The sequence below is a fragment of the Polypterus senegalus genome, chromosome 3, assembly GCF_016835505.1.
Source record: "Polypterus senegalus isolate Bchr_013 chromosome 3, ASM1683550v1, whole genome shotgun sequence".
Taxonomy (NCBI): domain Eukaryota; kingdom Metazoa; phylum Chordata; class Cladistia; order Polypteriformes; family Polypteridae; genus Polypterus; species Polypterus senegalus.
This window is the reverse complement of record NC_053156.1, coordinates 282,109,066-282,131,621: the sequence shown is the minus strand read 5'-3', so window position 1 is coordinate 282,131,621 and position 22,556 is coordinate 282,109,066. Positions and strand designations below refer to the sequence as shown.

The following is a 22,556-nucleotide window of genomic DNA, read 5'->3' as shown; positions in this document are numbered from 1 at the left end:
CTTAAATGTGTTACCAGGCTTTGTGTATGGAAACAGGACGATGGCATATGAATTAGCACATTAAACACATAATTATATTGTCTTATTTGTATAATTAGAATTAGAATATCATCGAAAAGTTAATTTATTTCAATTATTCAATTCAAAAAGTGAAACTCATATATTATATAGATTCTTTGCACACAGAGCTGGCTTTGGACTTTTGATGAGACACAGTGGACCAACACCAGCAGATGACATGGCTCCCCAAATCACCACTGACTGTGTAAACTTCACACTGGACCTGAAGCAAGTTGGATTCTGTGCCTCTCCACTCTTCCTCCAGACTCGGGGACCTTGACTTCCAAATAAAATGCAAAATAGCCTTTCATCTGAAAGTGAATCTGACATGTCATCTGCTGGTGTTGATCCACTGTGTTTTATCAAAAGTTCAAAGTCGGCGCAACCATCTACCAGGAAATTTTAGAGCACTTCTTGCTTCCCTCTGCTGACAAGCTTTATGGAGATGCTGATTTCATTTTCCAGCAGGACCTGCCACAAAGTACCAATACCTGGTTTAATGACTATGGTATCATTGTGCCTGATTGGCCAGTAAACTCGCCTGACCTAAACCCCTTCATAGAGAATCTATGGGGTATTGTCAAGAGGAAGATAAGAGACACCACAGCTACCAATGTAGATGAGCTGAAGGCAAGTATCAAAGCATCATGGGCTTCTATAACACCCCAGCAGTGCCACAGGCTGATCGCCTCCATGCCACGCCACATTGATGCAGTAATTCATGCAAAAGGAGCCCCGACCGAGTATTGGGTGCCTACATGGACAGACTTTTCAGTAGGCCAACATTTCTCTATTAATTTTTTTTTTTATTGGTCTTATGTAATATTCTAATTTTCTGAGATACTGAATTTTGGGTTTTCATTACCTGTAGACCATGATCAGCAAAATGAAAAGAAATAAACACTTATAAAACATCTATCACTCTGTGTGCAATGAATCTATATAATATATGAGTATCACTTTTTGAATTGTCTTACTGAACTAAATTAACTTTTCAATGATATTCAAATTCACTGAGTTGCACCTGAGATGCACACAACACACATATAAAAAAAGTGTAAGAATGAATAAATTGTATATTTGGGGGTTCGGTGGCAACTGGGCAACAGTCAATTCGGCGAAAGACAATTCAGCGAAGAAACAACTTGCCAAAATACAACTCGGTGACATCCTTTACCAGTTAGGTAATGGTTCGGTTCAAAGAGATTTTTTAATTATATTTAGATTACAACGTAATTTAAAATGTTGAAAATACATCTATAAAATTGACGAATGAACTTTATTCTGCAGAAACTACAGTATATCTTACATTATCTTCTGCAACCAAAATTGCTAATCCTTTATATAAATTGTATTTATTGTGATCGTATGATAACGTTATTTAGAATACAAAAGGTGACCAGCGAGTACGGCTTAAGGAGTACCTTTACTCTCAACGTATTGGGACTCTCATTAAGCAGGTAATTCTGTGGATTTTCCGGAGCCCTACTTTGTCTTTTAAATATCATTAAAAAATCTCTTTCAACCTAACTATTACCTAACTGGTAAAGGATGTCACCGAGTTGTCTTTCGCCGAGTTGTCTTTCGCCGAATTGTCTTTCACCGAGTTGTCTTTTCGCCGAGTTGTCTTTCACCGAGTTGTCTTTCGCCGAACTGTCTTTCGTGGAGTTGTCTTTTCGCCGAGTTGCCTGTCGCCCAGTTGCCCCTGAACGATATCTGGGTTGCGGTCAGAGGGGACCACGCCCATAACCCAGAATCTAAATGGATCAAAGTTTCGATTCACTTTAATGGGTTTGTTCAAAAGAATCTAATCAGTAAAGTGAATCGAAATGTTCATCACCACCAGGAGACTAGTGACGTCACTTCTGCTCCGAATCCTCAAGTGCAACCCCTTCCCCTTCCTTGGCGCTAATAACACGTGACGTAGCTAGAATGTCAGCATTCAGTTCATTACCTGCTACTGAGCGAGACAGAACTCCATAACCAACAAGCTCATCACAAGCTACCAAGGCTGTAGCCAGAAAATATTTCTTAATTTCACTCAGGGTTTCCTTTAGGCTTCCAACCCTTCATTGGCATATTTGTGTTTCATTCCCAATAGAAACAAGTGTCATTTGTCAGTTCCTTTACATAAGACAGTTACCTGTTAAGAAATGACAACATCAAAGCAAGACGACCCCACAAAATAAATTAATTATTTCTCACGGCAACATAACAAGCAGTCACAAGGCCATGAGGGCGATGCAGCACGTGGACATTTACCACAGACTCGCAGCTGGCCACTCACTCGCTGAGAGATAACACAGCGACCGACCGACGGTGTCCTCTTGACTTCAAACACAATCAAAGCCGTGCATACGAAGGGCCAGAATTGTTGTTTCCTGCCCTGAAGCAAAGGAAATAGAAGTTGTACAATAGCTACAAACATATGCTTTCAATCTATAGACTACTTCAACTTTAATTTGTGTTTGCTTAGAAATTAACACACTTCCCAGGATGACACAAAACGCATTTATTTATTTCTGCAGGCAAAACTAAATTCACAGCTGGAATGAGGATAAGCAGGTCAAGCCGGAGGGTGCGTGTCTTTAATTTTGGCCATGTGCTCGCTGGTAGCACTGATTTTTGCACAGAGGTCACCTCGGCCCCCTGGAATAGTCCCTGACCTTAGATGGATTGTGGTGGTAGCAGGCAGGTCATTCAGAGTTTCAGTCCGATGTTTATGAATGCATAAAAATACCCAGACAAGCAGACCTCTGGTACAACAGCACAGCATAGCAGACACTCATTATTAAAGAATGCTGCGGCTTTAAATCTAGCAATTGAAACACACAGTGAATTCAGCAAGCATTCAGACCCCTTCACTTTCTGCACACTTTATTGTGTTGTAGATTTCATTTTAAATGAATGCATTCGCCGTTTTTGCCCGTCACTCTACACTTTGTAACGCATAATGGCAAACTGTTTTCAGAAATGTTTATCCAATTCTTCAAACAGATCCCCTCAAACTCTGTTAGATTGGATGAGAAGTGTCTATAAAGTCCTATCTTCGGGTCTCTCCACATATCTTTCATGGGGTTTAACTCTGGACTTGGCCACCCAAGGACAGCTAGAGACTTGTCCCAAAGCCACTCCAGCACTGTCTTGGTTGTACGAGTCAGGTCACTGTTATGTTTAAAGGTGAACCATCACCCCAGCCTGAGCTCACCTCAACTCTGGAGCAGGTTGTCTACAAGGACCTCTCTGGATTTGGCTGTGTTCATCCTTCTCTCAATTCTGACTGGTCTTTCTGTCGCTGCCACTGAGAAGCACCCCCATAGCATGGCCCTGCCACTGCCATGCTTCACCACAGGGATGGGCATTAGGCAGGTGATGAGCAGTGCCTGGTCTTTACTGGTCATAAAGCTTGGAGTTCTGACCATTTGCTTGTGCTCTTAGAGTCCTTTAAACTCAAGTGTGACTTCCATCAAGCTGCTGAGATGGTCAACCTTACAACATGTTCTCCCACCTCAGAAGAGGACTTCTGAAGCTGTTAAATTGACCATCGGGTTCTTGGCCACCTCCCTGACCGTGGTCCTTCTTGCCTGAATACTTAGTTCGGCCTGATGGCCTACATTTGGAAGAGTCCTAATAATTCATAACCTTTTCCAATTTCACAGATTTTGAGTCCACTTTCCTTCTGGGAACACACAAAGGTTTAGAAATTGTTTTGTCCCCTTGCCCTGATTGACAGTTTGATTGTGGAGGCCTACGGAGAGTTCCTTTGACTTCATGGCTTGGTTTTTGTCCTGGCATGCAATGTGAATTGTGCGATATTCTATACACAGGTGTGTGGCTTTCTAAACAATGTCCACTGAAGTTCTTGACGCATCTCAAAGAGAATTAAAGCAAACAAGGGGCCACTCAGCCCCTTCAGTGGGCCACAGGTGGACTCCAATCAAGTTCTAGAAACATCTCAAGCAAACAGGATGCACAGTTTGGAGTGTCACAGCAATGGGTCTGAATACTTATATGAATGAGAGATTTCAGTTTTTGATTTTTTTAATTAAACCTTTCTGCAAACATTTTTTGCCTTTATCATTATGCGCTATTGAGTGTAGATTTTAAAGCAAATTTTCAATTTAAATTAAATCTACAATACAGTAAAGTGTGCAGAAAGTAAGGGATCTGAACAGAGTCAGTGCCAGGTTATTTTACACCCTAGGCCAAGCTTATTACTGCGCCAATCAACCATTTGATTGTACTTAGTTCAGCTCAATTCAGTTAAATTGCTTGTTAAAAATGACTGCAATGATGAATTAATTAGTTGACATTGGGATAATTTGCATGTCACCTTTCCCACAGGTCAGGTCAGGTTGGGGAGCACGCACTGGTACAGTGTGTTGCTGCACCCACCACACAACAAAACAGTCGGGCACCTGGTTGGCAACCCCCCAGGCAGAGACGCTGTCCAGTCCCACCCTCCCGAAATGACCCTCTATCTGCTGTAGCCAGGTGCTACGTGGGAGTCCCCTTGGCCGGATCAACCTCAGGGAATTGTGCCACATGGCCATAGTGCCGTAACTCAGTGGTTCTCAACCTGTGGGGCGGGCCCCCCTAGGGGGGCACGAAGTAACAAAAAGGGGGGTGCGAAGAATCAAAAATATGAAAAAAACATCTGTTGAAACCAAAACAAATGAACTTAAACTACATTCTGATACTAGAACAATAAATCTAGAGTTAGATAAATGTTGATAAAAGTTAAGTAGGTATAATAAAATATGCATCTACATTTCAAACCAATGTTGGGGGGGTGCGATTAAAACTGTTATGAAAACTCGGGTCGCAAATACTTAAAGGTTGAGAAACGCTGCCATAACTGACAGTCCCTCTTGTGCCTCATTCAGAACTTCATGAGCAACACAAAGTCATACCAGTAATACCAAGGATTCTCCAAAGAGACACAGTACTGAAGGAGTCCAGCCTTCAACTCGGGTCACTGGATAGCATCCTTGTCTCACAACCATATAGCAAGACAGGAAGCACCAGGACTCTAAAGACTTGGACCTTCATCCTTTTCACAGATATTGGGAGCACAACACACCCCATTCTAGTGACATCATGACAAAAGCTCTCACAATCCATCTACTGACTTCATAGGAAGAGTCACCAGAGACCTGAATGTCACTGCCAAGTTAAGTAAACCTCTCAATGACGAGGTCGACACTCTCACTGTGACAGACACACTGCTGATGGCTGTGCCCATGAGGTCATTAAAGGCCTGGCTCTTGGTGTTTGTCAAGGACACTCGCAAGACAGACTCCGCACTCAGTCTCTCGAGACCCCCGTTCAGAGCCTCCATTGACTTTGTGAAGATCACAGCAACGTCAGCAAAGTCAAGATTAATTAATCTTTCTTTTCCAACAGATGCCCCACAGCCACTAGACCAACACCCAGTCCATACAAGGACCGTGGACCAAGCCCAGAATCAATTGGGGAAAACGCACAGCACTCACAGTACCAGTGCACAGGCCAGCCATGACATCCAGCAACCTCGGAGGGATCCCGTGAAGTCTCAGGATGTCTCACAGGGTAGCTCGATCAACTCGAGTCGAACGCTTTATGAAAATTGACAAAGGCTGCAAAGAAACTCACGTTTGCTCTCGATGAGAACCCTCTGTGCCAGGATGTGGTTGACTTCCCCACACTTTATATTATCCTTACTGTTTATTATCAGTCTCAGCAAGATGAAGGTCATCACTTTGCAGTAACTGTTGCTGCCCAATACGGGTTATGAATGACTTTCTTCTAGTGAATTTAAATGCACAGCGTACTCAAAATTTCATCACCCCAGTAGCACGGTCCCATTTAAAAGAGAACATACTCTTTGTCAAATTCTGCATCCCGATGTGTTGGCAGCCATATACCGGTCATTTTAGTTGTCAATGTGACAGAACAGTGTGTATTCACAGACTAAGGGTGTGTTGATTATTAAGTCAAGCTTTGAAAAAAAAAGTACACAAAATTAGTTACGCATTAGCTAAATGATAAAGATAATGTCATTTTCTAACAAGGGTCATGATGGCTGCTGGAATCTATTCCAGCTATCAGAGGGTGCAAGGCAGGGACAAATCCTGAGAGGGCACCTGTCTCACACACAGACACACACACATGAAACACACAATAAGGAAAATTTAGCATCACCAATTCACCTAACCTGCCTGTTTTTAGCCTGTGAGAGGAAACCAGAGCTTGCGCAGGAGACCCACGTAGAGGACATGCAAACTCCATGGAGGGAGGACCTGGAATGCAAACCCTCAGCTCCTTACTGCAAGGCAGCAACGTTACCACTGCGCCCAGCCAAAGAGAATGTGACGTGGAAAAATGATACGGCACCAGCTCAGCTCCTTTTGGTTCCACTAAGTAGGCCATGCAAATCAATTAGAAAACAAGCATAAAAGACTCATATCCGTTGTGGTAGCTGGCCGGTTTGTCATCCCGGCCAATACCCCCTGGCCACCAGATGGAGCCCTCCTTGCAGTATGGAGGTGCCCCGAAGACCAGCAGGGAGTCAGGGACTTTGTAGTTTTTATCCTCAGCCCTGCTGGATACCACAGGGGCCGCAAGAGGGAGCTGCAGGGAGGACCGAAGATTCCTTTGTGCCCTATAACCCGGAAGTGCGTCAGAGGAAGAACGACGTGCTTCCGGGGTGAGAAGAAAAGGACTTGTACCTGACCCAGAAGTGATTGAGAGTCACGTGGACTGGGGATTGGAACACTTCCGGGTCAACAAATATAAAAGGACTATGAGAGCTCCCAGACGGCGAGCTGAGCTGGATGGAAGGGTGGCAACGCGTCTGGGAGTCGGAGGATTGGTTTATTGTATTTGTGATTAGTGATTTGTATGAATATAGTGGAGGAGAGGGTGCTTTGTGCACTGTGGCAATTTAATAAAGTCAAATCTTGGACTTTTATCTGGTGTCTGGAGTCGTGGACAGGGGTTCAAGGGAGCGATAGCGCCCCCTATCTGTCACACCGTCTAAAAATAAAGAATAGACAGAAAACAAGTTACAGCGTTTAACAACAACAAAATGGGTTATTGGGTGTAAATTGACAGGCAAAAATGTCAAATGTATTCTATTAAATTTAAACCGATCAAGGGTGCAGAAAGTGAAGGGCTCAAAATTCTTTCTGAATCCATTGTAACTGAACCAAATTAAAAATAAATAAATCAAAGATTAAAAGACAGGACAAGTAATTAGCTGACTATACTGTATAAGCAACTACATGCCAGGTTCCTAAAAATGTATAGCCCAAGGGCAGCTTAAAAACGGTGACCTTTCCCAATACAAACAGCCCAATACCTGAGGTGGACAAAGTGAAACACTGAAAAGCAGGGGGCTTGAGAGAGAGGGTTTGGTACCTATCATCAAAGTCTTAGGGGGGCTTGCCCCTCAGGGTCCAGAGTGATAGAATGGGTATAATGGCAATATGCCTGTCATCATTAACAGGACTCCAGTGGAGAGGGTGAACAGTTTTAAATACCTGGGGGTTCACATCTCTGAGGACCTGACATGGTCTGAACACATCCAAGTTCAGACCAAAAGTGCAAAGCAGAGACTCTACCATCTCAGACAGCTTAAGAATTTTGGGGTCTCTTCAGGGATTCTAAAGACTTTCAATTCTGACCCTGTGGAGAGTATCCTGACACAGAACATTACATCCCGGTTTGGAAACTGCTGTGTTCAGGACCATAAAGCCTTACAGAGAGTGATCCGTGCTGCAGGTCAGCTCTACCATCTCTGCAGGACACTTACACCAGAAGATGCAGGACCGGAGCTCTCAGGATTATCAAATACTCCTCTCATCCAAGCAATAGCCTGTTTCATCTGTTAAAATCAGGCAAAAGGTTCTGTAGCATCCTGGCCAGGACAGAGAGATTCAGAAGGAGTTTCTATCCTCAGGCCATAAGACTGTTAAATCAGAACATGCCATCTCATCCATGACCCTTCACATACTTAGACTGGACTGTAAGTTGTACTAAGCCGTCTACCCTTACCTTGTTTAGGAAATTGGTCTGTCATTTAACACTATGCACCTATCTATTGGTTTGGCACAAAAATCACTGCACTATTGCACCTTAACACTTAATTCTACTTTATTTCACTTAATTTTACTTTATTTATTTATGTACTATTATATTGTTATCTTTCAATCTAGGACTTTTTGTTAACTCTTTTAGGGCGGATGTCAACTTTTGTCAATACAAGAGGCTGAGGATGGATATCAGGGGCAGCTGTAAATGCTGATAAAACTCACTGTTACATTACAGGTAGACCCTCTTTGCTCAGAGGACCATTAGACTCATTGACTTGATGTTGAAACCCTGCGTGTGTGTGAGCAGCATAGAGTAAGCAACGTCAAGAATGGCATCGACATCGGGTGAGAGAGCAAAGCAAATGCACAAAGCAAAATACTCTGTGCATATTATCCATCCATCCATTATCCAACCCGCTATATACAACTAACTACAGGGTCTGCTGGAGCCAATCCCAGTCAACACAGGGCACAAGGCAGGAAACAAACCCCAGAGAGGGCGCCAGCCCACCTCAGGGCACACACACACACCAGGGACAATTTAGGATCGCCAATACAACTAACCTGCATGTCTTTGGACTGTGGGAGGAAACACATGCGGACACGGGGAGAACATGCAAACTCCACACAGGAAGCGAACCCAGGTCTCCTAACTACCCACTGCGCCACCGCATATTATTTATTTCTTTACTTTTTGTGTATTATTGCTGAATCAGACTCTGACTTTTCCATCTCCAATTTTGATACAAGTGATCTGGAGGTCGAAAATGAAAGTCAGGTGCCTGCATCAGCTAACCGGTTGCCAGCTGATCGTATTTCTGGACACGCTCATGCAGCTGATGCGCCAATAAAAACGTTTGCCCCGCGAGGACTACACAGGCTGGCAACTGGACTTCACCAAAGGACATGGCCTGCTGGTGGACACTACAGATTACTACTTCACGCCGTCTTTTACCAGAACTTTCAGCTTCTGAGTGATGGGACAAACACATATGTAATAAATATGTGAATATGCCTACTGTAGGGGCTCTTGGAACATAAAACAGAGTGACATTTGTCATAAATAAGCATTTTATGTTGATTTATGTGTGAAACCATTGCTTTGTGTGCTTTTTAGAAAACAGATTTTTGGACAACTATTCAGCCCTGGGACAAAAGGAAGAAAAAATAATTAGCCCTAAAAGAGTTAACCTAACTGATATTCTTCTAACTTTGCACAGTTTTGATAAGCGGATCAGGATGCATTTCACTGCGTGTTATCCTGTATAACTATGCATGTGACAAATAAAGAATCTTGAATCTTGAACCATAACACAATGGGGGAGTTTACAACGGTTAAGAACATTAAAAAGTGCAGTTAGCAATGGAAGGGATGCCAGATGGATGACAAATATGATAGAAATGCAATGGAGAGGGGGAGAGATTGAAAAATATCCCCAAAGAAAAACTTGTTTTTTAAAAACGCAGCCCATGAAAGCCTGTTTTTTTGTGGATGATAATCAAAAATAGCCCAATTGGCAGAGAAACCCACAGACCTGGCAATACTGGTGGTGGTCCTTACTGAATAGAATGGCTGAGCTCGTCATCACAGTTGTTCTAGTGTGTAAGATTTCCCTACCCTGTCTCTTCACAAGTAGGCCGTGTCTGTCATATCCGCAGTATCTGTCTCGATTTGTTTAACGTCTAAAGTGTATTTGATCGTTATCTGCTAAATCAAAATGATATAAGAAGTGCTGAAATATAATGACATGTATAGCTTACAGTGACTTTATTTGTAATACCTGAGAAATCTTTTGTTGCATAATTACTTTTAGATCTGCCTGCCTCTCTACAAAGCATAATATTGACTAAACAGCAAGCGCCTCACCACTAACTTCCACAACACCGTTTCACTTCTGAATGAGCGTACGACACAGCGCAGACAAACTCCATGTCACTTGTAGTGCTTGCACTTGGTGGACTGTAGCTTTAGGCTTGCATCGTGTTAAAGTACTTGTAGAGAGACAGAGAGAGAGGTAAGGAGCACACGCTGATACAGCGCATTGCCGCACCCAACACATGACAAACCAACTCAGGATCCCAGATTAGGACCCGAGTACAGCCAATGCGATGGGCGACACCTCAGCACCACACTAGTTCAGATGGAGTGTGACTTCTTTTAAGGTGGCTAGAGTGCCAATTCTGCCACCAGCCCCCATGTTTTTCCCTGCAGGTTGGAGGGGCTACATGCAGGGCTGGATGCAGATTAACGTCATACCCAGGACGGAGCAATTGCAGGTTAAGGACTGTAAAAGATGCAACAACAAGCAGCATAAAGGTTTGGGGTTTCCGGCCCCGTATATTGCAGAAAAATCCACAATTCAGTGAAAAAAAAAACCAGGTCAAAATATAAACACAAACAGGTTCATATGCGCAACGCCGAAGATGGCATTGGCGGCCATTTTATGTAGGAGGAGCCGGAAGTAGAGGAATGCTGGGAAGGAACCATGAGGGAAGATGGGATTGATGACGTCAGGAACAATGGCGGAGGAAGGGCGGAAGTAACATGCTGAGGGCAAATGAGGCTTATGGTGGCAGAGCGTCAAAGCAAAGGAGAAAGGTTAGTACCCCGCCACTCCCTGCCGGCGAACGTCTTTCGAAGCGTGTTAAGGTCCGTCCGCGGTCTCCTATTCGCGCGTGCGTGACAGGACCTTGCTCAAAGGCCCAACAGAGTAGAGTCACTTTTGGCATTTATGGGATTTGAACCAGCAGCCTTCTGATTACCAAACCCCTAGCATGAGAGCCACCACTCTGCCCATGTTAATTTGTCATTTTCACAAACTGTGTTCACCGACATTAGCAATTGTTGAGGAGTTTGGGGACTTCTTTCCTACGTAATCAAGGTAAATGTAAGGGTCCAATCATTTTTGTCCATGCCGTTGTCATGTTTATTATTATTTGAAATATTCTGTTGAATCCAAACTCTAAAGACAGAGTGAACGATGGTGGGTGCCCATTGACTTTTGTCAGTTTCAAGTTATTCCACAGAAGATTGGGGGGTTCTTCTTTTTATCGTGTGGGGGTCCATGTCTATTGTGACACAATGAAAGTCCAGACATGACAAAGGTTTGGGGCAGCCACCCGTATAATATGTTCCTGGCTGCAAAAGTAAAGACTGAGTCCAAAATAGAACTGAAAACCAGAGGAGGGGAAAGAGGCTTTATAGGGAGTCTGGAGGAAGTGATGTCGACCTCGGGGCCAGAAGTGTTGTCGACCTCTGTGATGAAAGTGATGCTGATCTCGGGGCAGGGAATGATGTCGACCTCGGGGCCGGAAGTGATGTTGACCTGGGGGCCGGAAGTGATGTCGACCTCGGGACCGGAAGTGATGTCGACCTCTGTGATGGAAGTGATGCCGATCTCAGGGCAGGGAATGATGTCGACCTCGGGGCCGGAAGTGATGTCGACCTCTGTGATGGAAGTGATGCCGATCTCGGGGCAGGGAATGATGTCGACCTCGGGGCCGGAAGTAATGTCGACCTCTGTGATGGAAGTGATGCCAATCTCGGGGCAGGGAATGATGTCGACCTCGGGGCTGAAAGTGATGTCGACCTCGGGGCCGAAAGTGATGTCGATCTGGGGGCCGGAAGTGATGTGCTCGGGAAAGGTCTGCAGGAGACTTAGAAAAATAGTCAGTGCACCCCACCGCCCCCATGGCGGACATGTTAACAGTATTCTGTAAGCTCTTCAGCTGCCTCCTATTTGCACGTGTGACTCTGTACACATAAAGGTCATTTAGTGATAAAACCCCTTTCTTCCCTTTGCTGTCACCCCTCTGGGCCGTGCATCTCCATCGCCTCTATACAGTAATTATGCAACCCCAGACTTTTTCTAAGAAACAAGAAGTTATGTGTTCCTGTAATGCGCAACAAGCAGCTACACTCTTCAAGTTTAATTACAGGCGGCACAGAGTGTTATGCAAGTCTTTTGAATTATTTCTAACTTCAAAGTGCTACACTGTTGAGCGATTGCTAAATTGTTATTTTAAGTTCCTGGTACTAAAAAAAAAAAGCAAACGAATACATATAGGCAGAAAACAGAACGACTCAACTGGATTCATCAGGTCACATGCGCTTTGAGGGTCAGAACCAGTCTCTCCATTGCATTCAGTCCCCCCGAGGAAACTTGAAATCTAAGACCCTCGGCAGCAGATACGCTTAGGAAATTCAGACCTTGTAAGGCTCTCTGGGAATGCCGAAGGCTACAAAATGTCACATTAATCGACTGAATTGCCATTGCTTATGCGTGTTTTGTCCCAGCTTTATGAAGAGACTGCCCTCTGCCTGTGGGAGGCGGTAAAGACTTAAGATCTCCCAGCTTGTAGATTCGTACGTTTTAGCCATTCTGATTCAAATGGTGTGCAGTGTTAATTAAAAGTGGAGACGTTTTACAATGAAATTCTCCTTTTTTCTGCCCAAACAGGATATAATGAACTTTAAAATCATGAATTAACATTTAGCAAAGCTATTTCTGAACGTTTATTTTCTCACCCTTAGCCCTCACGTAGCCACGAGCTTGTCCTTAAATGCATGTATAATAGATGAAGTACTCCCAAAATCATTTTGAAAAAATCCCTAAAAGGTATCACTTGTCATAACCAATGGAAATAAGTCGATGCCAGAGGGCAGGAAATAATAATAAAAAAAAAGAAACAGCTTCTTATTTCAAGGATTGTCATACATCACAAATATGTCAGGAGGCCCACATTTGATTTCTTTCACAAAGTCACTTTTCTTATGTGTAAGACACCTTTGATCATTTCTCTAATTCCCATTTTTATTAACTGTCTTTACTTGAACAACCTAATTTAGTTCAGATCAATCTACCAACAAAACAGGACTGTTTATATCAAGTTACAATGTGAGATGATTAAAATTTGAAATGATTTCTTACATTAACTAATAGTTTGCCAGATATGAACATTAATTTCCGTATTTACAATATGAAGAACTTGTGTGCCAGGATGACATAAAAAGGGCAAGTCTTGTGAGTTTAAATTCCTTCTGTATATCGTGTGTGTTTGTATCTGGCAAATACACAGCATGATGATGTGTGTACAAAAATTATGATTGTTGTTTCCACTAGGAGGCATCACCGAGCACCAAACCCTAGACATAATTACTTCAACTGCTGCCCCAGGTTTAAGTGACTCCTTATTTAACAAATTACCCTTAAACAGGTTTTCTTTGTCTTTTCTGACTTCATCCACCACTTGTCCACCTCCTCTCCCGACTCAGGAGTATTTCTATTGCTCAATCAGTGCCTCCAGAAAGCACTTCTAGATCGGGAAGATCCACCCCAAGAGAGGGGACTCACTTCCCAATGACTCCTCTTGGCAGCTTCCAACAGGGCAGCCCTATAGAACCGCTAATGCCAAACAGGGGGTTCACCAGAAGTCATGCTGCCCTCCAGTTTAAGCACATGACGTAACCTCCCTATGCCTTAACCACCTGGACGGGATACCACTACAATGTGCCTTCATTATATTGGCCTTCCAACTGGGTAAGGAACTCCCCTATTTCGCCGCCGGGACACTAGTCTCTTCAGGTGACTCTTCCAGTCACCTGACCAGGACCATCCCCTGTGTTAGCCTCCCTTCCAAGTACTGGAACATGGTCCACCGCCATTGAGGTGCCCGTCCTTCCATTACATGGTGCTCAGTACTTACATACTGTACAACATATGCAACAGGAGTGCATTTATACCCAAATTATAAAAACATAAATACAGGGTGAGTCAAAATTCTGTTAACACTAATATATTGTTTTATCTCGAGCACACCTTTCCAGGTCGATGGATATGTTATGGTGGACCATTGCCATGGCCTCCACACTCCACTGATTTGTTTATGGACAGAATACGGACTGTGGTATCATCGATTCCCAGTAAAATATGTGTCCGGGCTTTAAACGGTATTGTTGCTCGTTGGTTTTTGTGTGTTGAACATGATGGCGAACAGGTTGAGACATTCCTGTAAATCATCTTGCACCTATAAAGTATGTTTTGTGAATAAATTGTTTCCGCCGTTCAAATGTTAAGATAATTTGGTCTCACGGTGTATATATATACACTGTAAATATAAATGATTGTGTGTGTACCTGTGTATCTGTGTGTCCATCTAGTTAAGGTTTGGAAGAAAATTTTCAAAATAAGCAAAACATGTAGAAAAAGGGTCAGAAAGTCAAAAATATTACTAAAAATACCAAAATATGGTCTAAAAATAGAAAAATGGGTCTTATCTGCCAGTTCTGTTATCCGATGCTATATATATATAGTATGGCGGCAGCGACTTTCTTGTAATCCTCTTGGGTCACGTGAATGATGTTTATAGCTGTAATGCTAATAGTTGATAACTTGGTGTGGTTAGCAATGCTTGAGTGAAAATAACGATAAATCAATGCACACGTTGGGAATCCAAAGACCCGACACAACTTGGTTAGAGTCGCTAAACCAGGCCGATGCATTAGCCACCACCGCTGCATTTTCCCAGCAAAGCACTTTGACTATAGGAGTGGTCAGTTCGACCAACAATGGTGAAAGGAAGCAATGAAAATGGCCGTCTCTATCCAAAGAGGAAAAGACCATCACGAGCACAAGGGATCAGGTGTGCATTAATATACAAGTCCAAATGGACAACACGCATAATCAAATAAAAAACAGGAGGTCTACGTTGATTACTTTGATTTCAACCCATCTTAGATGGCTAGAACAGCTAGTGTATATACACATGTGATATATAAATGCCAAGTCAGCACATTGAACTCTTTGTCGTGCTCCTCAAATCAATCCTAAATAATATTAGCAGTGTGGCAGGGGGGTATTATTCTGCTGAAAGAGGCCTCTGCCATTAGGGAATACCATTGTACATGGTCTGCACAATCTTTAGGAAGGTGGCAAATATCAAAGTCCTGTAAGTTGTGAGGTTAGGCCTTCTTGGATCATCTTGTTTCTCCAGCACATCCTACACATGCATTGTCTTGCTGAATGAAGCTACTGCCATCAGGAAGGTTCATATCTTTAGGTAGGTGGTAGGTCAAAATAACATCCACATGAATGCCAGAACCCACTAGAACATTGCCCAGAGCATCAGCTTGCCTTCTACCCATAGTGCATCTTGTTCCCATCTCTTTCCCAGGAAGATGATGAACCCAGCCATCCAAATAATGTAAAGGAAAATGTGATCCATCAGACCAGACTAATTCTGACACTCACATGCTCATTGTAGGTGCTTTCAGAGATGGAAAGGGCTCAGTATGGGTACTCTGACCAGTCTGCTGCTATGCAATCCCATACGCTTCAAACCGTAATGCACTGTGTGTTCATTGCTACAATGGATCTTCTGTGGGATTGGACCAGCCAAGCTAGCCTTCAATCCCCACGTGTATCAGTGAGCCTTGGGCGCCCATGATCCTATCGCTGGTTCACCGGTTGTCCTTCCTTGGACCACTTTTGGTACACAGACATTCTGACCTTGTTTTATTTTTCAGCATGATATTAACTTGATCTGATGTCTCCACATCATACCAACATATGCAGTAATTGGTGTTCCAAAATTAGGGTTAGGGTTAGGGTTTTCTTTTAAAAGTACTGCACCTTCTCAGACATATTCCTCATAACTGTGTTACACAAGGGTGGCATGGTGGTGCTGCTGTCTCACAGTAAGTAGGCCGGGATTCAAATCCCAGGTCCTCACAGTGTGAAGTCTGCATGTGTTCCTGGTGTCCGTGTGGGTTTCCATTACACAGACCAAAGATATATGCAAGTTAGTTGGATTGGTGATGCTAAATGGACCCCTGGGTCACGTGGGTGTGTGTGTGTGTGTTTACACTATGATGGACTGGCGCCTTGTCCAGGGTTTATTCCTGCCTTGCGCCCAATGCTTGAAGAGTGAGGCTCCAGCTTCCCAGTTCAGGATAAAGTGAGTTTAGAAATTGAAATGCTTTATACAACACAATGGTGCAGTGGTAGCGCTTGCTGCTGCCTCCCAGTAAGGAGACCAGGTTCTGGTCCTGGGTCCTCTCCTTGTGTCAGCATGGATTTCCTCTGGGTGCTCCGGTTTTCTCCCAAAGACAATGCAGGTTAGGTGACTTGGTGATCCTAACTTGTTTGGGCTGTGTGTGGATGCAAGTGGTTGTATGTTTGCCCCTCGATGGACTGGCGCCCTGTCCAGGGTTTGTTTGTGCCCTGTGCTAGCTGGGATAGGCTTCTGTGATCCCACTGTTCAAGACTAAGCAGGTTTGAAAATGACTGACGAACGTTTTCTGGTGTTATGTTGTATTGTGTTAAGGTGATACGGCTAATCTCTGTGGACCTACGTTATCATCTACAGACGCTTTCTGCTTATATGGTTTCACTATTTTTATTCTTTGATTTTCAAGTTGACCCACCCCGTCTAGAGTGATTATTATGGAGTATTGCACCAAGGGTAAGAGATTTTCCCAAACTCAGAGTTCCACTGGCTTCAGGTGCAACTGTCCCACCAGCACTGATCACCTGCACAAAGTGAAATTAGGGTTAGGCTTAGGGCCGGCCATATTTTTTCTTCCAGCCTAAACAGAGCGATGTCTTCATCTGCCAAAGCTCGGCTCCCAGTTCCGTTTCTTGCCAGTGGCACTAGCTCAGTAAACCTGATACATTTACTCCAGTGCGACTATCATCTAAATCTGTCATTACTGCTGTAGGTTTCTTGACGAGGAGCTGACTTGTTAGTTCATGTAAGACGCCAGGTGACAAACAGATCCAAAACTCTGCTCCCTGTGTAGCTCTGCCAGAATACTTGGTAGTCTGATTTGTTCCAGCATCCTAATTCATTTAATGCTGATTTGAAGCATTTTGTGGTTTTCTTTTTTCAAAACAATCCTCCTATTAAGATTTAAGTCAAAGGAAAGCACAATGCAGGATGCGTATACAAATTACCACTTGCCCTAAGGATCTGGAACTGGGCGAATGAAAGTTAATTATAAAACATGAACAATTGTGCAAAGCCTGACAGAAACCGAGAAAAAAAAATGGCCATCTTCATGCCAGATAATTATGCTACAAGTGTTGTTTTCCCGCAATAGTAGCAAACAAAATTACATGTTTTTAGCTTGCCATTTCTCTAATCAGAACTTAAACATTTGCCAAAATAAGCTGAGGCTGATCAATCTTCCTTTCATTGTGGACCTCAAAACACTTGTGGTTAACTAAAGAGAGCATGCCGAGAACGTTAAAATAATCTAAAATCCTTACTGGAATTTACAATAAGAAATGAAAAACTGGTTTGTCCATGTAGGATATTTCTTCTGCCCATTAGTAGAGCCTCACTCATCTCTGAAGGACAATTAACTTGAATTTTGCATCACCGTTGAACTGGAAACCAAGCCCAGATGAAAAGAGGCATTTAGCAGAGTTGCAGCTAAAATTAAGCCAGTGGCTTCCCACTTTCCTTCACAAGAGAAGAGAGAGAGAGAGGGGGAGAAAGGGAGAGAGAGAGAAAGATAGAGGGAGATAAAGAATAGAGAAAGGGAAAGAAAAGAGAGAAAGGGAGAGAGAGAGGGAGATAAAGAATAGAGATAGAAGAGAGAGAGAGGGGAGAGAGAGAGAGAGAGAGGGAAATGTTTCTCTAACAAAAGCTTATAAGAGGAGTGCGGTTAAACCATCAATAGCAATTAACCAAACCCAAAACATCAGTTCAAGCCAACACTTGTACTCTTGGTGTTAAACCAGGGCTTACTCTTCAATGGCCCTTTTTAAAATCAAATGTCTGAATGCCTAAGACTAACATAGCATAGAGTTACCAATTGTTATATAGTGCCTTAGGAGAAAAAACAAAAAACAATATCAAAATCACGTTGCTGGCAAATAACTAGGCTCACTTAAAGAATCAACGGAAACTGCACAATCCTGTTTTACACTCAACAGCCTTCAAAGAAGAACTTATATCAATTCATGGGAGCTTTGATCACACTTTCTCCATTAAACAACATCAGTACATCTTTCAAAGATCATTCTATACAGCATCTTACATGACTGAAACTAATGGAAATTACTACCTTAAACAAAACCATAAAGAATAAACCAAAGGCAAAAGTAAAACCAGAAAAGTATAACAAATCAATGTAGTGCAGACAACTATCTATTATATAGTGCCTTTCATATCTATCTATCTATCTATCTATCTATCTAGTTATATATGCTATCACATCTATCTATCTATCTATCTAGTTATATAGTGCCTTTCACATCTATCTATCTATCTATCTATCTATCTATCTATAATATAGTACCTATCTATCTATCTATCTATCTATCTATCTATCTATCTATCTATCTATCTATCTATCTATCTATTATATAGTGCCTTTCATATCTATCTATCTATCTATCTATCTATCTATCTATCTATCTATCTATCTTCATCTATCTATCTATATCTAGTGCCTTTCAGTTATATAGTGCCTATCTATCTATCTATCTATCTATCTATCTATCTATCTATCTATCTATTACAGTGGTTCCCAAAGACATCCCAGCCAGTTCGTTCTTTAAATTGGACTCCTATCATAGTTAAGCAAGCTGTTATTTCTAGTTTTGTATGTTTTATATCAATCCAGAAATAAAAAACTGGTTATTGTAAATGTTTACTAAATGAAGTGTCAAATGGGTAAGACTTCTTTCTTTCCACTTTTTAAACATGTTGCTCTTTTTAATGTTCTATTTTTTTATGAATAAACACACAAGCATGTGACACTCCAATAACTGTCCTATACCCTCCAGTGTCATTTGTTTTGGTGCCTGCTCTGCTGGTCATTAATTGTCAACATTCGGATGCAATTAAGCAAGCACATTATGCAGAATAAATGAATTAAAAGAAAAGGACAAAACAGAGTTCATAAAGACGTGGCAAAAATACTTGTATTTCTTCCTTTTTTAGAACTATAAATCTCACAGCGTTGCACTTGTTTGAATTCAGAACAAGAGAAGAAATACAAAGGACAGCTGATTAAAAAATGAGATCAATTAAAGTTAGATGAATCAATGAGGGCGGCATGGTGGTGCAGTGGGTAGCGCTGCTGCCTCGCAGTTAGGAGACCTGGGTTCGCTTCCCAGGTCCTCCCTGCATGGAGTTTGCATGTTCCCCCCATGTCTGCATGGGTTTCTGCATTCTGCATTGGCGATCCTAAATTGTCCCTAGTGTGTGCTTGGTGTGCGTGTGTGTGCCCTGCGGTGGGCTGGCGCCCTGCCTGGGGTTTGGTTCTGCCTTGTGCCCTTTGTTGGCTGGGATTGGCTCCAGCAGACCCCCATGACCCTGTGGTTGGGATATAGCAGGTTGGATAATGGATGTGTGGATGAATCATGAATCAATGATTGTGGATTTGGTAGAAACAAAAAATTATAGCCATAGGGCCCTCCAGGACTATACTTGAAACCACTGATCTGTTATATAGTGCCTTTTATATCTGTCTGCTTGTCTTTCTAATCTATCTATCTATCTATCTATCTATCTATCTATCTATCTATCTATCTATCTATCACATAGTGCCTTTCACATATCTATCTATCTATCTATCTATCTATCTATCTATCTATTATATAGTGCCTTTCATATCTATCTATCTATCTATCTATCTATCTATCTATCTATCTATCTATCATATAAAGCCTTTTATATTGATCTGTTTGTTTCTGCATATATACAGTATGTATATATAAAACATATATGATGTAGAAATTATTTATTATGATATAAAGAAATGTGGTTGAACACACACATTTATATTATAAATGTACAAGTATGTCTGCATATTCAACGTGTATTTTACAGATATACTATATACAAACTAATTACAGTATAAAGAAGTAAGATTTTATACATTCAGTTATAACATAAAATGTGCAAATTTGTCTATTGTGTATAGTAAATACTTATTTCTGGGGCAAACTATTTAGAATTCTGACATACAAACGTCTTTACACACACAGTTTTCGTATATTTGGTTATATATTATATATGTGATATTATTGTACCTGCACATACATGCATATTGTCATGCAAACATACTCTTATAATAGCATATACAGTAAACATGTAGTGCTATACAGTTTTATATATATATACTCCCTGTACGCTATAGACAGGTATCCCCACGCAATTAAGAATACATAAAATTCAAACTCAAATATCTACATATTAATGTTTACAAAGTTGCACTGAAATACACAAGAAAACAACTAAGCGGGTTTCTGCTAAGGTACTGCGGCAATCTCATTGCTTCCATATTTACTGTTTACTTTGAAAATGAATGCATAATAAAAGAAACTTTGTGCCCACCATGGGCATCAAGCAACACAAATGTCATAAAGCATTCAGAGCGAAGTGCACTCACTTTTTTCTCAATAGCTTTAAGATGGGATCCTGTTGCACCCCACTGAAGCCTGCATTCAAATCTGACTTCTCTCCCCGGACTCCTAGTAAGCCAAGTGTACGCTTTTCGAATGTTGAAGTAAATTACTGCAGCTTAGTTTTTTTTTTTTACAAACGCAACATTCTGGTTATTTTGGTTCTGCTCACATTGACTGATGAGGTCAAAAGAAGGCTTGCAGAGGTCAGGGTGCAGCCGAATCCCATTCTTGGTGATTTCCCTAAATGATGCTCCTCCACTTCAGTCCACTAAAGCCCATCAGCTTTGGAGCTGTCGAATAATTAATCGTACTTACAGGTAGGAGGTCAAGAGGTTAAGCCTGGCCGGCACTGCAGACAGCCCCAACTCCGAACAATCCACCATAGAGAGGATGCCATCCTCTTCACACTGGCACCTAGCAGGACAAACTGTGGGCACCTGATCTGGCTGCCCAGAATCCAAAGCAGCATGGGTAAGATGGACCATCAGGAAAAGCACCAGCATGTTGCCCCCTCTCTGTTTCTCTGTCTTTCTCTTGCTCTCTTTCTCAAACTCAGCAAAGGTTGGATTCAAGTTTAGCTGAGTGTCAGAGTCTTTTTGTGTAAAGTTGATTTTATTGTATTTATTATTATATATATATATATTTTTTTTTTCTGGCTTGCTCTGCCTTGCTCTTTCTGGCTCTCTCTTTTCTCAGATGGGAGATCCCATGAGTCGAGCTGAGGGATCTGTGTCCTTATTTAAGCCAGCCTTCTCCTTGCCTCGCTCCCTCACCCTCACTCTGGGTCTCTTTTTCCCACTCAGAGACATTTACCTATTGAAGTGGAAGCCCGAGAGCACTGGAGGCTGTCTCTTTCATTGGATGTGCTTGCCTGGGCTGGGCGTCTGACATCATACACTGAAGGGAGGAGGGCCGCGGGGGCTGGAGGGGGTTTGTTTGAGAGTAAGTGAGAGAGAGAGAGTGAGAGAAGTGAGCACTCTTTTAACGTGCTCTTCAGGGACCAAGAGTTATGTGACAGCCGTTTCCTTCAGACACGACAGTTTCCTTCGACAGCAGTGGGCAGCAGCTCATGGCAGCCAGCTGCAGGCTTACTGATTAAGGAGGGCAGCCACTGAGTTCATGCCGTCCAGCAGGGACACCAGCTGTACATTTGGCATTTTAGAAAAGAAATGTAAGATTTTTATAGTTGATCATAAATACTTCACGTAATGAGAAAAAGAAACGGCAAGACTGCTTCAGTATATCAGTGAGGGATTTACAAATAATGCATATCGCTCTATGAGATGGACAATGTGCTGCACAAGTATGTTCAAGCTGTCACATTAATCCTAATCAGGGTTATTGGGAGGGTCGGAGGGAGCTTATACCAGCTAGCATCGAACACAAGGCAGGAATAAACTCTGGACGGGACAAACACATGCACAGCCACACAAGGACAAAATTAGTACCACCAATTCAGCTAACCTGAACAGCGGAAGGACATGGGGAGAACACGCAGGAAGGACCTGGCACGTGAACAGCTCTACCACTGCGCCAGTATACCCCCCTGTCCAAACTGTATTTAAAGCAATGATGCCATTAAGTGCGCAATCGTCCAAGGACCTGGGATTAACGCTTTATGTCAAGTGTGCATGTTCTCATTGAATATAGTCCTTGCACATTCTAGAACAGGGGTCCCCAACTCTGCTCCTGGAGGGCCCCAGTGGCTGCAGGTTTTCATTTTAACCCTTTTCTAAATGAGTGCACTGTTTTTGCTGCTAATTAACTTCTTTTGAATTCATTTTAATGGATTTGTTTTTTTTTTTAAGACTTGTTCCCCTGAATTTCTTCATCGTTCCTCTGAATTGTTTCTTATTCTTTCCTTAAACGGCACCCAAACAGAAATGAAATGTGAAGTGAGTGAGCCAACAGAAGATCAACTAAGTCAGGGCCTCAAACTCCAAGCAATTTCACTCCAACCAGTTGCTTGATTAGGCGCTGATTCTTGTCGTTAATTAAA

General features: G+C 42.4%; 1 protein-coding gene across 1 annotated transcript in view; it reads right to left on the bottom strand.

Moving 5' to 3' along the window:
• Positions 1 to 21,387, bottom strand: part of LOC120526245 (leucine-rich repeat-containing G-protein coupled receptor 6) — a 410,078-nt gene extending 388,691 nt beyond the window's left edge. Inside the window, exon 1 of the mRNA XM_039749315.1 lies at positions 20,873 to 21,387. Within this exon, the coding sequence (XP_039605249.1) occupies positions 20,873 to 21,060 (188 nt within the window). The 5' untranslated portion in view covers positions 21,061 to 21,387. The remainder of the gene's footprint in view (positions 1 to 20,872) is intronic.
• Positions 21,388 to 22,556: the final 1,169 nt, after the last annotated feature.